Below are 13,669 nucleotides of genomic sequence, written 5' to 3'. Positions count from 1 at the left end.
GAACGGGGTCGCTCCTCACTCACGCAGGGAGTCAGGACTCCCCCACCTGCAGGGACCCATTTCTGTGTTTCATTGTTGAGAAACGAACTCTTGCTTTTGAACGCACCCTGGTTTTTAAACCATTTGACACCCTGTGCTTAAAAAGGCCGGTGGCGGGATAGCTCGCCTCCCTCTGAAGTCCCCCTCCCCGCGCCAGCCACCAGCTGAGCCCCAGACCCTGTGGTCCCCGTTTTCTTCCCGCTTTATCCACCAACTTGAAAACCTCTCCCTCCTCCTGGAAGCTGCCAGCCCTCCGTCCCTCTCTCCTCCGGGGACACTGTTCCTGTCACCTCACCCATTCTCATTTTCCAGTCCACTCCCATCGGGGATTTCCCTTCCAACCAGGCCCCGGGGGCTTCCCCTCGCCCCTCCCATACTGACTGGACTCTTCCTGTGCCTCCCTCCCTGGGACGGGCCCTCCATCCCGGGTGTCTGGGCTCCTCCAGGCTCAAGTTGCCCGTGGGTTCTATCTGGCGTTGGCCCCCAGCTCCAAACTCCGATGTCAAGTGCCTACTGGACCTCCCCTCGGGCATGTCTGGTGCACCCGTCAGGCTTAAAATGGTCCCACCAGAAATGCATGTTTGCCCAGCCTGAAAGTACAGGTAAAGGGCATTAACTGCAGGCTGCAAGGTGGGAGTTTATAACCCGGTGTTTACAATTACAAAGACAGTAACCGAATCCTGCCTAAGCAGAGTTTGGGCTCCTGAGGTGGGAGGTCCCTGCACGCAGGAGGGCAGGTGGTCAGGGAGACGTCCACTCTCTATTGCCAGGTGGCTCCAAATGGGAGGCTCTTCCTGAGGTGTCATTCCCCTGGGCCCATAAGAAGTGGTTCCTTTTTATGGAAAAGTATATTTCGGAACCACTAACTTGTGTTCCTATTACTTTTAAATATGAGCCCTCAAGGCAGTTCTTATGTTCCCGCTGACATGGAAATGAACATTGTTCCAGTTCAGTATTTTTACATCTAAGATGCTTGTAGAAATTTACTAACGTTCACATCTTTAAGAAATAAAACTATCTGTAGATAAGGAGAAAAGTCAAAAGATGTTGTCAGTGCCAAAGTTTCATAGATTTAAGACACTCCTTTGAGCTCTACTGGATCAACTTTTAAAATACTAGAAAGATCCTCTTATTATACTAGTGACTAAATTTGAGTTGTCAATAAAGAAAAAATTTTAAACCTAGTACTAACTTTTTTCACCTAGAAATATATATGCATTTTTCAATGTAAGAAAACAGATTCCTTTATTTTTAGAGGTAATAATTACTGATTTGAGACCACAGTCAATTTTTAAGGTAAAGTTAAATTATGCTATATTGCATAGAAACAGTAAGAGATTACTAATGGGTGCCTTTGTTTCCCATTTAGAGCTGCTAGAAAGAATGGTATGATAGGTCTTTCAGATTTCTTCGTTCTAAAGAGGAAAATTTAGAAAGCCTTGAAGAGAAAACTCAGAAGACAGGCCATTAATACAGAGAAGAACACATTTTAATGTCAAAATAGTGCCTTTCAAAACCTTGACACCAAATACAACATGTCATTAACCACATATGTATGTAGTGTGAGTTTTTCTTGTAATGGAAAGTGACCAATGCATCATGGGGCCCTATTTAAGTGATTAAAAGATGCGGTCTGATTTAGGGCTCTGTCAGGGCCCTAAAATTTAAACAGAAAGAACTTGACCCAGAAACATTAACTTGCCTTTGTCTAAGTGAAACGGCAACCCACTCCAGTATTCTTGCCTGGAGAATCCCTTGGACAGAGGAGCCTGGTGGGTTATAGTCCGTATTGTCGCAAAGAGTCAGACACAACTGAGTGACTTTGCACGCACAAAGGGAGGGCGCTTTTCTGTCCCACTTTTGCCGGAGCACCTCAGTGTCGTGCCGCTGTGTGTCCCCCCTGGATCGTCCGCTCTTCAGCGGCCAGCTCCCAAGCCTCCAGACAGCGGCCTTAGCTCACCCCTGTCCTCGTGGGGACATGGGCCCTTCCTACGACACAGCTGAGTCACCCTTGTTCTCCTGCATGCCCTGCATTTTTTTTTTTTTTTCTGTTTTAAAACTTGTTGTAGGAAGCTTGGCTTCCAGTCAGATTGTTCATGGTCTTTGGAGGGCTCACTCAGATGGTTTAATTAATAACTACAAGCTTTGTTGCAAGTACCATTAACTAATCAACGTGCTGGATAAAATAAACCGTTCAAGCAACTGAAATTTTTGAACAGAGGAGCTCTAGACAGAGACCAATTCCTCTTTTCTGCGGGAGCCTGGGGTGGGTCCAGTAGAGCCTGGACTGTGAGGGGCTGAGGGTGAGGGCGCAGGTGACCCCATCTGGGTTTACCTCCTCGAGAGAGAGAGAGACGTTTCTGAGTAAAGTCACTTAGAGAAGAGACTTTGACCATGATGGAGACTCAGCATTCAAAGAGCTTCCCAGGTAGGTCAAGAGGTAAAGAATCCGTCTGCCAATGCATGAGGCATAGGAGACCCGGGTTCGATCCCTGGGTGGGGAAGATCTCCTGGAGGAGGGCATGGCAACCCACTCCAGTGTTCTTGCCTGGAGAGTCCCTGGACAGAAGAGCCTGTCGTACTACAGTCCATGAGGTCACAGAGAGTCAGACACGACTGAGCACACACACACAGCATTAAAAACAACAATCCCTGGCATTTGTGAGCTGTGGGTTTGGAAAGTACCTGTTCTCCCTTGATGGCACAGGGGTGGGTTGGGGGAAAACAGGATTGGAAAAGCCACAAACGCAAATTAGCCAAAGGTGACTTTGGTCTTAGGAACTGGCTGTCCCATTGAAAGCACCACGTCCCTGCAATGCAACCGGCAGATGAAAGGATTTTCAATCTATTGTCAGCTTCTGTGTTTTTCCGCTTTAAATAAACAGGTTTGTTTTTTTTTTGGTTGGTATTCATGATGTATAAGAAAGAGAAAAAGGCAGAAGTAGCAATGATTCTGGAAATAGACAATCCCCTGGCAGGATGGAGTTCACTGGGGAAGACCAGTGATTTTGTTCTTAAAATGCTTGGGTTTCAGGAGTTCCCTGGTAGCCTAGTGGTTGGGATTCTGGGGTTTCACTGCTGTGGCCCGGGTCCAGTCTAATCCCTGGTCTCAGAACTGAGATTCTACAAGCCATGTGGCCACACACACAAAAGATTTCGCTGTAAGTCACTCATTTAACTTCCGATTAGCGGTTATTTCCTGGCAGGCACTGGCATACTTGTGAATTCTTGTGACATGAGAAAAATCTATCTTTACAAACAGTTTTCAAATGCAGTGAGATTTTGATGTCTACTCAATTTAACAATTAATGAAGAGTGAATATATAAATTAATCATTTGTGGAATTTGATTTTGCTATTGCTATTTCCATAATCTGCAGACTATCATTTTTTTTTTTCCAAGACTTAAACATTTTCAAAGATCCCTGAAGCTCTCGTTAGGCCCGAGGCTCTGTGCCTTAGCGTCCAAAATGAAAGCGGTGCAGTCGCTCCCTAAGGAAAACCCCAGCTCCATTACGTCCCTCTGTGGACTTTGCCCTCCTTGGTTATTAACGTGGATTCTCTCCGGAAGCCCATGAGGTGGCCTGCAAAAATATAATTAACCCCCTTTCTGGGGCCTGAGCCCTAGAACTAAGAGGGCAGGGGCATCTGAGCTGGTCTTCCTGCCCCGGGCTCAGGCCCACCCTCCTGGACTCACACTTCTGTCCCTCTCGACTTCTCCCACATCAACCAGCATTTCTTTTCTTTCTTAAAGTATTTATTTATATATTTGGCTGCCCTGGGTCTTAGTTGCAGCATGTGGGATCTAGCTCCCTGACCAGGGATGGAACCCGGGCCCCCTGCATTGGGAGTGTGGAGTCTTAGCCACTGGACCACGGGGGACGTCCTTCAACCAGCATGTCTAATACCCACCCCTCCATTTCCTTGGTGCTGGCTTTCCATGAGGTTGGAAGACCCAAAGGTAAAGTAAACTGAAAGGCGTTGCCATGTCCACATGCAGCTTTCCCCAGGACAGCTGCATCCTTCCAGACATCTCATGGACAGCTGGCACCTGATCCACTAAGGTGAGGCAGGAGTCCCGTACTTTTCAGTGCTGAGATGGAGCCACTGACGTGGGATGGAGAATGGCTCCCTTCTGGACACACGTTCCATCAGTCACCACCCCAAACCCAACCCGTGTTCAAATCTGCCTTGACCAGGATGGCCAAACAGGACGTGAAGATCCCTGGCAGAGGCTGCCCGGTGGGGCCTCAGGGACACTGGGATTGGGATAACATCTGGCTTAGATGAGAAAGCATTTAACCAGCACTCACTAAGGGCTGGGCCCTCTACTAAGGGGCGTGTTCACAGCACAGTCAGTTTTCACACCACCTGCAGGGGGTGGTTACTACCACTGCCTTCACAGGTCAGAACAGTGTCTTTGCCCAGGTGACTCAGGTCAAAAGTGGCAGGGCTGTGACTAAACCCTAGCACTCTGACTTCAGAGTCTGGGGAGACCCGACTCTAAAGAAGATGTGAAGGGAAATGGGGAGGGGACAGTAATTGGGGCAGAATTCATTTCTTGATTTTCTATTGAAAAAGTGTGCACAGTGGGCCCTCTAATAGGGATAGGCTCACCTTGTTGGAGAGGAGGTGTCCCAGAAGACTTTATCAAAGTGCGGGGAGGGTTAAGGGGAACCCACGGGGGAGGGTGCAGGGCCCTGGGCCAGCCAGTGTGGGGGCTTTATGTAGTAGAGGGGCGGCTGCCTCTGGGGTTTGGAGAGATGGCAGGAGCTATGAATTTAGTAGAGGGGTAGCCATGCCTTGGGTCTTCCCAGGTGGTAAAGAACCCACCTGCCAATGCAGGAGATGTTGAGATGAGGGTTTGATCCCTGGGTCAGGAAGATCCCCTGGAGAAGGAAATGGCAACCCACTCCAGTATTCTTGCCTGGAGAATCCCATGGACAGAGGAGCCTGGCGGGTTATAGTTCATGGGGTCGCAAAGAGTGGGACATGACTGAAGTGACTTAGCATGCAAGCTATGCCTTGGGACCCACATGGTGGCAGCTGGGGGAATAAATACTCCCCTCCCACTTGCCTCCGGGCTTCTAATCTTCCGCCAGGGGCAAGGAAGTCCCAGGCCACAGAGATCAGTGCATCTGGCTTTGGGAAAGGGCAGAGCGAGGAGAGGAACACTCAAAATAGTGGGAAACATCCACACACAATCATCTGTGTGAAAAAAAGGTGCAGGAAATTTGTATCTACATCTCTATGCATTGATGTGCATGCTTACAGATGCACAAATTATTTCTGGAATGTTAACACACACAAAAGGCACTGGTAGAAACTTCTGAGAAGCAGTGGCCTACTTGCCACGGTGCAACTTTACCTATTGTTTGATTTTTATCATGTGCATGTATTATACATTCAATCCATCCATCCACCAATCATTAACAAGAATTGATGTTCTGGGTGCTCTTTGGGCTTGGGATGCAGCCAATAGGGGCATGCCTGTGATCTATGCTAGACCAATCACAACACTCCCCTCCCCTCCTGGCCACAGTGATTTGTCAGCAGGCTGGCACATGACCCACACTCAGCCAATCAGAGCCTCCCTTGAGCTTTTCTTCCTGGAGCTGGGAGGGAGAAGTCCTTTTGCTTTCCTGTGGTTGAGGCATCATTAGGAGGTGGGCCTAGAGCTGTAGGTAGTAACCTTAGCTAACAATTACATGATATGGGGGCTTCCCTGGTGGCTCAGACAGGTAAGAATCTGCCTGCCATGGGGGAGATGTGGGCTTGATCCCTAGGGTTTGGTAGATCCCCTGGAAAAGGGAATGGCAATTCCACTTCAGTATTCTTGCCTGGAGAATCCCACAGACGAGAGCCCCGTGGGCTAGAGTTCATAGGGTCGCAAAGAGTCGGATATACCTGCAAGACTAAGACTTCGACTGTGTTCTGCTGAAACATGTAAGTTACAGATCGACTCCATTTTTCATCCCTAAATGTCAGTTTCATCTCATTTAATCTAATACATGCCAGGCCATCAAGGAGAGGGGACTGTGAAGGGCAGGTTCACCAGCGTGGTGGGAGTTTCAGAGCCAATTAGAATTCTACCTACTTTACATACATGGCCTTATTTAACCTTCATAACGACACTCCATAAAGAGAGTGTCACTGTGATTAACTTCATACTATAGGTGTGACAACTGAGGAAGAGAGGTTGAGCGTCTTGTGTAGGGTTTCAGAGGTCTCTGTGCTCCCTTACCTCCCCATCTGCGGGGCCCCCCTGGGGCCCTGGTCTGGAGGAGTCTCTCTCCAGGGCAGAGCAGCAGTGTCCTGGGGGTTAGGATCCTGGCCCTGTGCCTCTCTAGGGGCACCTTGGCCAGGCTCACCAACCAAGGCCTCCCCACCGTGCTCCCGCAAGATTGAGGCAGATCACTGGTCTTTGCAACTAATGTAAGTGGACTTCTAAATAAATAGTCTCCCAAGGCAATCGGTTGAATAGTGACCCTCTGAAAAGATAGTCCACGTTTACTTATTTTTATTTTATTTTGGCTATGCAAAGCAAAAAATAAACAAAACCTGGCCTGTTGTATGTGGGCTCTTCATTGCAGCACGTGAGTTTCTCTTGTTGCAAAGCACAGGCTCTAGAGGGTGTGGGCTTAGTTGCCCCATGGCATGCGGGATCTTAGTTCCCTGACCAGGGATGGAACCTTCGTCTTTTCACTGAAAGATGAATTCTTAACCCTTGGACCACCAAGGAAGTCCTTAGAAACATGTTTTAACCCTGGAAGCTGTGAATGTGGCCATGTTTGGAAAAGGCCTTTGCACATGTAATTAAGAATCTTGAGATGAGATCATCCCTGCTTTAGGGTGGGCCTCCAGTGACTGGGGTTTTTATAAGAGAAAGACAGAGACCTGAGACACTGCAATAAGGCCACGTGAAGATGGAGACAGGGACTGGAGAGATGCAGCCAAAAGCCAGGCGCACCTGAGGCCACCAAGGGCCCGGGAGAGGCGAGGAAGGACCCTCCCCTAAGCCTCTGGAGGGAGCACAGCCCCACCCACACCTTGATTTTGGCCCTCCAGCCTCCAGAACTGTGAGAGAATAGATTGTTGTTTCATGCCCTGCAGTCGTGGTTACCTGGTACAGCAGCCTTGGGAGGCTAGTATACCTGCCGACCTCTTTTCTTGCCAACTGTCCAGAGGGGGCATCAGAAATAGAACAGAACTCTGCTCTTTATGTCTGTATCTCCATTTTTGCTCTGCAAATAGCTTCATCAGTACCATCTTTCTAGATTCCACATATATGCGTTAATAGACGTTGTTTGTTTTTCTCTTTCTGACTCACTTCAGTCTACAGGTAGGCTCTAGCTTCATCCACCTCATTAGAATGGACTCAAATGTATTCCTTTTTATAGCTGAGCAATATTTCATTGTGTATATGTACCACAGCTTCCTTATCCATTCATCTGCTGATGGTTATCTAGAAAATAAATAAATTAAAAAACAGAAACAAACAAAAAAACAACAAAAAAAGAAAAGCTGCTAAAAAAACAAACCAAAAAAAGAAAAGACTAACCTCTGGCATGGCCAGATCTGGATGTTTTTCTATTGATCCCTAAGAAGAAAGCCCTTTAAATTCCAGATTTGGGGAATGGGGGTTGGTTTGAGGATAGAGGAAGTCAAAGTGCAATGAGGGAATCCTGGCTCATTTAGAAGATCAGAGACATTTCTAGAATGGGGAGAAGCTAGACTTGCTCTTGATAATTTTCAAATTGTCCCAGACTTTCTATGAGTCTCCGCGGCAGGCAGAATTCTGAGATGGCCTCCAAGATTCCGGCCCTGGTGTGCACTTGCTCTGTGATCTCACGGCCTTCAGTGTGGGTAGACCCATGATTACAGTGGGATAGGTGCTCCCTTGGTTGTGTTACATTATCTAAGACTCAGAGGTGTCTGACTAGAGAAATGCTCCCGCTGGCTTTGAGACCTTAGCTGTCATTATCAGAGGCCTAGGTGTCGAGGACCTGAGGGTGGTCTCTGGGAGTTGAGAGCAACTTCCAGCTGACAGCAGCCAAAGAGCTGTGGAGCTCAGCCTGATGAGGGGCTTCCCAGCTGGTGCTAGTGGTAGAGACCCTGCCTGCCGATGCAGGAGACCTAAGAGGCAGGGGTTCAATCCCTGAGTCGGGAAGATCCCATGCAGGAGGGCATGGCAACCCACTCCAGTATTTTTGCCTGGAGAATCCCATGGACAGAGGAGCCTGGTGGGCCACAGTCCATGGGGTCGTACAGAGTTGGACACTGAGCCTGACCCGAAGTGACTGAGCCTGCATGCATGTGGCCCTAGGACCACAAGGAACTGAATTCTGTCAACAGTTCTGATGGCTTGTATGTGAGTCCTGCATGTCAGGTGAGAGAGCAGCCTCAGCCCTCACCTTGATGAGGTGTCTGCCAAGTGAGCAGAGACTCGGCCAGCCCATGCGTCACCTCCCGATCCACAGAAACAACAAATTAATGAATGTGGACTGTTTGAAGCCGATATCTTTGTGACCACGGGTGATGCGCGATAGAAAACGAACGCAGTTTCTGACCAAAGTCCCTCCCAAATGGTAAAGAAGGAACACTGCTGAGCCTTGATGTTGTGGGTTTTAAAAGTGATCCCATATTAAATGTGGTTGTATATTTTTAAGTTGTGTTTTAAGATGAATCACACATTAGTTTTAAAAAAATTGGAAGTTTCTAAGGATAATAGAAACCTTCCTGGGTAGCGCTAGTGTTAAAGAACTGACCTGCCAAGGCAGGAGCCCTAAGAGATGTGGATTTGAACCGTGGGTTGGGAAGATCCCCTGGAGGAGGGCATGGCAACCCATTCCAGTATTCTTGCCTGGAGAATCCCATGGACAGAGGAGCCTGGTGGGCTACAGTTCATGGGATTGCAAAGAGTTGGACACGACTGAAGCGACTTAGCACTCACACTCACGCATGCAAAGATAAGAGAAAAAATGTGCAAAAGTTGATTGTTGCTGGTTCACAAATGTACTCTAAACGACCGGTAGTTGTCTGCTCATTATCCTTTGTGGCCAGCAGCTTCCCTAGAGCCCCGTGTGGTTTCAGAGCAGTGAGGTGTCTCCTGTGACTCTTTCCCTGAGTCCCCAGAGGACTAGTTTCTGGCAAGTTCTCCAGCACAGAACCATAGATCTGGAGCTCGGCCCCAGGGCAGGGGTGGGGGATGGGGACGCTTCCAAGTGCCCTGGTCCCACACCTGGGGCTCACAGCTGCTCCCTACAGCTGCTAGTCAGATGGCCTTCAGAGTTCTCTTTACTTCTTTCTATCCTGTTCCTCGTACCCTACTCCTGTTACAGCGACTGATTCTTCTATTGTACGTTACCTGTTTGTCTTAGTCTGTGGTTTCTCTCTCCTGATTGGACCCAGGCTGACACACTGTTCCCAGCAGCATATTGGTGTGCGTGCGTGCAAAGTCACTTCCGTCGTGTCCAACTCTGCCACCCCATGGACTGTAGCCCGCCAGGCTCCTCTGTCCATGGGATTCTCCAAGGCAAGAATACTGGAATGGGTTGCCAGGCCCTCCTCCAGGGGATCTTCTTGATCCAGGGGTCCAACCTACGTCTCCTACATTGGCAGGTGGGTTCTTTACCACTAGTGCCATCTGGGTAGCCCATGGGCACCATGTGCTAAGCACTGGGTGGATTAATTCAGAGGCTGAGGGGACACGGGCTTGTCTCCAAGAGCAAATATAATGCCCATGTTAAGTGGACAGAGCACAGGGCTCCAAGTTCAGAGGTTGCTTCAGACGGGGTTCTGCAGCTAAGTGTGGGGTTGGCATCAAGGGGTGGTTGGCAGATCAGCCAATCACTCAGCTTCCACCTCCGCTTCTGTAGGCCGAGAGTAGTGGGCTGCCCGGCTGTGGGTTAGTTAGAATGAAAGCTAAGCCACTGTGACAAAGTGTACCCTGCATCGCAACGCAGATACCCAACCGTTGGGCCACCAGCAAAATGCCCCCTCTGTGTTGCTTTTGATGTCAGGATTTGTAGAGTTTGCAAGAATGTCCTTTAATGCCGAAGAGTAAGGAGGTGGCAGGTGTGCTTAACAAAGCACCTCTGTGCATCTGCTGAGGAATACGGATTTTTTTTCTCCTCCATGTAACAAATTAGAACCCAGTTGGGATTTGAGAAATCTGAGTTAAGGTCTCCTGGATCTGTTTGTCTATGGACCAATAATGAAAAGTGAAGGAAATGCAGAAAAAAGGAGAAAATGATAAGTTTGTGTTAAGTAAAATGAAGACTTGGAAGTTTTTATTCATCCTACTCTGGTGTAGAACGATGTAGGATTTAGGGAGACAGGATTAACATGAAGACCTGAAGATAACTTAACCCATCTATAGTATTGTTCTGTGCCAGGCACTGTTTTGAGACCTTAGAATGATAAGTTGTCTAATTGTCACAATAATTAGAAATAACTTGTGTGTCCATTTTAGAGATGTGGAAACAAGAGAAGAGAGAGGAAAATAACTTGTCCCAAATCACAGAGCTAGTAAGTAGTGGAGCTAGGATTTAAAGTTAGGTCATCAGACTCCAGAGTCTATGCCAGGGGCCAGCAAACTTCTTTAAAGCATCAGCTAGTAAATATTTTAAGCCTCGCGGGCCACACGGTCTCCATCACAGCTACTCAAGTCTTCTGCTGACCAGTGAAGACAGCCACGGTCTCATGGAGACTGAGAAGTGTAGTTGTGTTCCAGTAAGACTTTACCTGTGGATAATACTGTGTTTCATGGAATTTGGACAAGTCACAAAATACTCTCCTTCAATTTGCTTTCCTTGTGCTTGCAAAGAGTCGTGTCCAACTCTTTGTGACCCTATAGACTGTAGCCTGCCAAGCTCCTCTGTCCATGGGATTTTCCAGGCAAGAATACTGGAATGGGTTGCCATTTCCTCCTCCAGGGAATGTTCCCAACCCAGGGATCAAACCCATGTGTCTTGTGCCTCCTGCACTGGCAGGCAGATGCTTGATGCCTCTTGAGCCATTGGGGAAGCCCCAACAAGGATTCTGAGGTCAAGGACTCTTTCGCCCTCCCCTGGTCTTGCAATTGACTTTGACTGTCAAGGTCAAACTCTTGAAGATGCAAAGTGTTCCAGCGCGCTGGCAGCACCAGGCACCCTGTGAAGGCCTTTCTAGGCCCCGTTCCCCATTTACGGACTCGCTGCCTTCATCTGGGAGAAAGGACCCATTACCATCGTTCACATTCTGCAGACGAAAAGAGTGGAGAGTCCCCTGGAGAAGGCGGAGGAGGATGGACAGCCGCTGAGGACCAGTGTGGAGACCTGACGATGCAGCGGCAGGAAGGACCTGGACTGGCACCAGGGCACTCCTGCGGAATCTGGGGAAAAAAACGGTGAGAAGATCTCCTGATCAGTCTTGTCAGAATGAGAGGGAAGGGAGGAAGTAGGTGCGGAAGAATGGGAGGATATAGGACCCATCGCCTACTTGTCTGACCACTTCCTGGGGGAAGAAGGCGCTGTTGAAGGGGTCTCTGGTCCAAGTGAGCGCGGGAGAACCCACAGGCCTTTCACTGATTGGTCAGATGAAGCTCCTCCTCCCACAAGTACAAGCAGAGATGGGGGAAGGGGGCGATGAGGGATGGGCAGATGGGGCATGGGGGGACGGGGAGGACAGACATCACGCTGGCTCCTTCCTGACCCTGTTCTTGGTTCCCCAGAGCGTTTGCTCCCTGGGATGGATCAGAAGGGACCAGAAGGGTCCTGAGCCTTCTCTGAATTCCTGAGTGGCAGCCCTGGAGCATTCTTGAAGCCTCTGCAAGTTTCCCTTCTGGGTCTCCTGGTTCCCAGGTCCTGGTTGTCCTTCCTTATTCGTTTCCTCGGGCTGACATAATGCAGTACCATATAGTCTGGAGGGCTTAAAACAATAGAGACGTGTCCTCTCACGGGTCTGGAAGCAGGTAGTCCTAATCAAGGTGCCTGAAGGGTCGTGCTCCCAGGACTCTAGGGAAGAATCTTTTCTTGGTCCCTTCCAGGGTCTGGTGGGATTTCCTGGTAGCTCAGACGGTAAAGTGTCTACCTGCAATGCGGGAGACCTGGGTTTGATCCCTGGGTCAGGAAGATTCCCCTGGAGAAGGAAATGGCAACCCACTCCAGTACCCTTGCCTAGAAAATTCCATGGATGGAGGAGCCTGGTGGGCTGCAGTCCATGGGGTCGTGAAAAGTCGGACTTGGCTGACCAACTTCACTTTGATTTTTCTAGGGTCTGGTGGCTGCAGCGATTCTTAGGGTTCCCTGACTTGTGTCTGCATCACTCCAGCCTCTGCTTTCCTCTGCAAGGGCCTTCTCCCCTGCGTGTATTAGTGCGTCTTCTCATCTCGTAAGGACAGCAGTCGGTGGTGATTCTGTTCGAGGATGACTTCATCGTAACTAATCATCTCTGCAGAGACTCTATTTTTCCAAATAAGGTCACATTCAGAGGTTCTGGTGGGACCTGCGTTTTGGGAGGGGACATTATTCAATCCACTACCTTTCCTTACCCAAATATTGTTGGATTCTCATGTCTGAAAAAAATTTATTAATTGCAGAAAATAATAATAGTTTCAATCCTTCTGTCAGGAATGAGGACAGATGGTAAAATGAGTGTCAATTTTGGAAAGAGTCTGCAGTGCCCTGGAAGCATGCCTGGTGATGACAGGGATCATGTTTTCTTGTATTAGCCGCCTCCTGTCCTCACAGAGGCATCGTGAAGATTAACGCCTTGAAAATCTTCTGTGTTCTAGTGCTGTGTTACTTTTGTTACACTGATGATTATCCCAGTGCTTCCATTTTTGATGTGGCTGATGGAATTAGGGTAACCAGTGTGGATATTTTAGAAAGATTTCACGAGTGATTAAGCTGCACATTAATCCCTGGGGCTGAGCAGTAGCTCCTCCAAGTTCCAGGAGTATAACTGGGTGCTGATGTGCAATTCAGTCACTCAGTCACGTCTGACTCTTTGCGGCCCCATGGACTGCAGCACGCCAGGCCTCCCTATCCATCACCAACTCCCGGAGTTTACTCAAACTCACATCCATTGAGTCGGTGATGCCATCCAACCATCTCATCCTCTGTTGTCCCTTTCTTGTCCCGCCTTCAATCTTTCCCAGCATCAGGGTCTTTTCCAGATGAGTCAGTTCTTCGCATCAGGTGGCCAAAGTATTGGAGTTTCAGCTTCAGCATCAGACTTCCCAATGAATATTCAGGACTGATTTCCTTTTAGGATGGATTGGTTGGATCTCCTTGCTATATTTATGATTCACACATGATTCATGGGGAAACTGAGACCCAGCGAATTTGAAGACTTGCTCAAGTCCTTGGCATGGTCAGTGTCAGTTCTGGAGCTCAGCACCCCTGTTGCAATGACTACCCTCTTTCAGATATTTTTACAGGCTTAGAACGTGGGTTTGGGTGCAGCTCACACGTCCCACATTTTTTCATTGAGTGGCTTATAAACGACCATTTGGTCCAGTGCGCTTGGTGCTTGGTGGAGATGCAAATACAGGGACGAGGCTCCAGCGTTAATACCTTCTCTCTGGAAGTGGGAAGAGAACAGGTGGATGGAGGAGGACCCTTCCTACTTGGCTTCCTGGAAGCTGT

General features: G+C 48.7%; 1 protein-coding gene across 2 annotated transcripts in view; it reads left to right on the top strand.

Moving 5' to 3' along the window:
• ROPN1L (rhophilin associated tail protein 1-like) overlaps window positions 1–1,589 on the top strand; it is a 19,859-nt gene extending 18,270 nt beyond the window's left edge. Inside the window, exon 6 of one of the 2 annotated variants that reach the window (XM_010847524.1) lies at window positions 1,409–1,589. In XM_010847524.1, coding sequence (XP_010845826.1) covers window positions 1,409–1,472 — 64 coding nt within the window. In that variant the 3' untranslated portion in view covers window positions 1,473–1,589. The remainder of the gene's footprint in view (window positions 1–1,408) is intronic. The other variant, XM_010847525.1, reaches the window with a different exon arrangement.
• The last annotated feature ends 12,080 nt before the right edge of the window (window positions 1,590–13,669 follow it).

Source organism: Bison bison, unplaced genomic scaffold (assembly GCF_000754665.1).
Source record: "Bison bison bison isolate TAMUID 2011002044 unplaced genomic scaffold, Bison_UMD1.0 scf7180017864250, whole genome shotgun sequence".
In the NCBI taxonomy this organism is placed as follows: domain Eukaryota; kingdom Metazoa; phylum Chordata; class Mammalia; order Artiodactyla; family Bovidae; genus Bison; species Bison bison.
Note: the sequence above shows the minus strand (reverse complement) of the source record. Positions and strands in the feature narration are given on the sequence as shown.